Raw genomic sequence first — 3,342 nt, forward strand, 5'->3', positions numbered from 1 at the left:
AGAAGGGACCCCTGCACGCCTTGTGAAATGAGATTGTTTGCCCCCCATTGTACAGCTCCATGGTATATGTTGATGTTTTATGAATAAATATACTGTGTACATACCCTGCTGTGTATTAATGAAACGTGTATATATATGTCATGGGGACCATTCGTTATATATCAGTATCTGGAAACGGCACGGTAAATCTGGTTGGCAGATAAGTCACATCCGTGAGGCCACCTCCTGATGGGTGCGGGAAAGGGCACGTTTGGAGCATTTTGGGTCACTAAGTTACTGGCAGCCATTCTTGGCTCTGAAACGCAGTCAGTCAACTCCAGGCAGGAAGTGAAATGGTTAAATCCCATATGGATTTCATACCTCTGTGGGAAAGTGTCTATATACAGGCATCAGTGGCCAGTGGCATATGTTGGCGATCCACTAGGGCCTTGGGCAACGCCACCAGCCTCCCCCTCCATGCCGCCTTTCTTACTTCGATGAGCCGGGATATGATGTCATACGCGCCGGGCGGAGGTGAGCTACGGAGACGGCTACCCTCCTAGACCTGCTGCCCCAGGACTAGTTAGCCCAGGCCAGAATACGTCGGTTGCCATGACAAGGCTTGCGGAAGACCGGGGTCTGTGGCCACGCTAAATGTGCTGCTTATTTAAATGGTTCATTTTTTTAAAGAAAGTTTTTATTGAGCTTTTTAGTATTTTAAGCAAATAAACCCCGGCAGATCCGCAGTCTGCTCTCCACCAACAGCTTATTTTCAGCTTCTATGGCAACAACCTATCAGTTACTGCTTTTGAGTCACATGATGGGAGTCCCCGGCATCAATGAGACCATTTTTTTCATGATTAAAGAATGGTTTCTGATAAAAGTCTGGCTGTTTTTAATGCCGCGTTTAGTTACAAAAAGTGAGGAATTCAGCAGCGTAGACAGAACGGCACCTTTAAAGTGATATTTTGGGGAGAAAATCTGTTTATATATCAATAATATTATTTATTGGGTGTAAATATACAACGGCTGATGAACTCGTATACCGGAGGTATTTAACGGCAATCGGTATTATTTTATCGATAACGGCTTCATATTTAATGTAAAACCGGTAGATGTTGAATGCCATGTTGGGATGAAAATAATGGGATGAACTAAACACAAAAGTCACCCCATACCGACTAGATCCAAATATACAGATACATGAAGAGGTTAAGTTCAGTCCCACTTGTTCCGCCCCAGCGCTAGAGCTTCTTCCTCAGTGCCAGGGGCTTTAGAAAGTCAGGCAGGGACAGTCCCTCCAGGGCCTCCGGGAACCTCTCCGGCGGCAGGGTCCCCAGCAAGGTCTGCATGGAGAGGGTAAATAGTGAGGGGGGAGAGCTGCCCACCAGCCATCGGTACAAGTCCAGCCCTAGCAGCTCCCGCCAGACCCCCTCTTCCTCCCGCAGCCGGTCCCGGGATTTAAAGGGCAGCCCCCGGGGCAGATAGAGCAGCAGGGAGTCCAGGCAGAGGCGTTTGAGCCGCAGCTCCTGCTTACTGCCCCCTATAAGCTGCAGCAGCAGGCAGTCCAGCGGGGTATTTCCGCCGCTGTCCGGTATGGAGGGAGAGGCTCCGTGCCCCAGCAGCAGCATCAGACAGTCCGCCCTATGCAGCTCGCAGGCCAGGTGCACCGGGGTCTTCCCCCCTTCCACTCGCTGGCAGCCCCTGCGGTTAATGTGGCCAGCGCGGCTGCTAGAAGGGAAGCCCCGCAGGGTCTGCAAGATCGCCCGGAGGATTTCCACCCGGCCGTACCGGACAGCCATGGAGAGGTGCGGGGCAGAGGTCTGGCAGCAGCTGAAGTTCTTGCTGGGTACGGCCAGGGCATCCCCGGGGAAGTGGCTCAGGAGGTACTGGGCATAGGGCAGGTGATCGTGCACCAGGGCATACAGCAGAGCCTCGGAGGGCGTGTAGGCGCTCACCCGACCCCCTTCTTCCCAGTGCAGCACCTCCATATTCCGCATGTCCTCCAGAACCCACACCGGCAGCAGATCCCTCACCGCCTGGTAGAAGGCGAACGAGCTGCTCTTGCATTTCTTCTGGGACTGGTAGTCAGCGTGGCTGTAGGAGGGGGGCAACCACTTGACGCTGCCTGGCATCTCCGGGTCTCCTGGCTGCGCGGTCAGGGGAAGGGCTGAGGTGACGAGCAGCGGCTCCCAAACCCTCTCCAGACTCAATCCAGAGCGCCTTCCATTCACCGTATAGACTTCTCTCCTAAAATGGTAACGGGAATGCAGGTTAACGGAGCGGAAACAGAACGGCTTCATTCCATTACACAGACTGCCTGCGGATCACAGGACGCAGCTGCTGCAGAGCCTCTTCGTCACAGCCGGAATACGGTATATGAGACCGAGAGGTGCTGCAGCAGCTGAGCTCTACACGGCCAGTGATTAACCCAGATATTCATGTCGGGAAGGAGTTAATGATATATATATCGATCTATATCACGGTAATCGGTTATATTCACGCTGATCGAACACACTGCAGACCCGCCGCACACACCCAGCTCTTACCCCTTCTCGGTGACAGAGATGACCTTTCAGACTCCGCAGGCAATGCTGTGACACCCGCCGCTCACGGGGATCCCGGCTATTCTCTATGAGATCTCCTCGGTCCCACTAGATCCCGGGCCGCATTGTCGATTCGCTGTTTCATGATTGATCTCCCCTATCAGTCCCAAGCCCTTTCCCGGCTGTCTCCCGCGGTGTGAGCTGGGGATCCCGGCTCTCCTCCCTCTCTGACCCGGCCTCGGCAGCTTCCTGCAGCAAACACTGGTTGCCATCTCTCGGCATTTTTATTTCCTACTCGTGAAGGTCGTCAGTACCGCGGAACTGTCCGCTCTGCGCCCATTGGGTGCCAATTGGCTACACCTGCTCTGATTGGTTGCAGCGAAAGCCGAGCCCCCAACATGCTATTGCGTCAAACTAAGGCAACATTCCAAGAAGTTGGCCGGTGTTCTGTGCGATAGCGTGTGGGGGGGGGGGGCAGGTTCGGGAGGTTGATCTCCTTGGTAACGATTACACCGAGAAGGACAGATCGAGAAGGAGGGGGTGTGTGGTTTACAAACAGCTGAGGGTATTCCTTACTTACCTGTGACTATAAAGAGCCTGACAGGTATAATGAAGGGTCATCAAAACTGCCCCCAAACTACACACAGGGCTAATGACCCCCCAGCCAAGAAAACTCTCTCACCCCATTTCCCATTCTGGATTCTGCATTAGATTATATCATAATATCTATTATATTCTGCATTATATTGCTACCCAAATATTAGTTTACACAATTCGATTTGGAAATATTATTGTTTCATACACTCATACCCAGCAA

General features: G+C 52.5%; 1 protein-coding gene across 1 annotated transcript; it reads right to left on the reverse strand.

Annotated features, from left to right (window-relative positions):
* Positions 1–850: 850 nt before the first annotated feature.
* Positions 851–2,758, reverse strand: ANKRD9 (ankyrin repeat domain 9). The gene is made up of 2 exons (XM_053475602.1): positions 2,529–2,758; positions 851–2,229 (listed from the first exon to the last, which is right to left on the reverse strand). Exon 2 carries the CDS (start codon positions 2,112–2,114, stop codon positions 1,224–1,226), a length of 891 nt encoding a protein of 296 aa, XP_053331577.1. The 5' UTR covers positions 2,115–2,229; positions 2,529–2,758; the 3' UTR covers positions 851–1,223.
* Positions 2,759–3,342: the final 584 nt, after the last annotated feature.

This window comes from Spea bombifrons, chromosome 9, assembly GCF_027358695.1.
Source record: "Spea bombifrons isolate aSpeBom1 chromosome 9, aSpeBom1.2.pri, whole genome shotgun sequence".
Lineage (NCBI taxonomy): Eukaryota > Metazoa > Chordata > Amphibia > Anura > Pelobatidae > Spea > Spea bombifrons.

Coding starts and splice junctions, on each gene's coding strand:
- ANKRD9 (XM_053475602.1), bottom strand. CDS start 2,114: ATGCCAGGCAGCGTCAAGTGGTTGCCCCCCTCCTACAGCCACGCTGAC.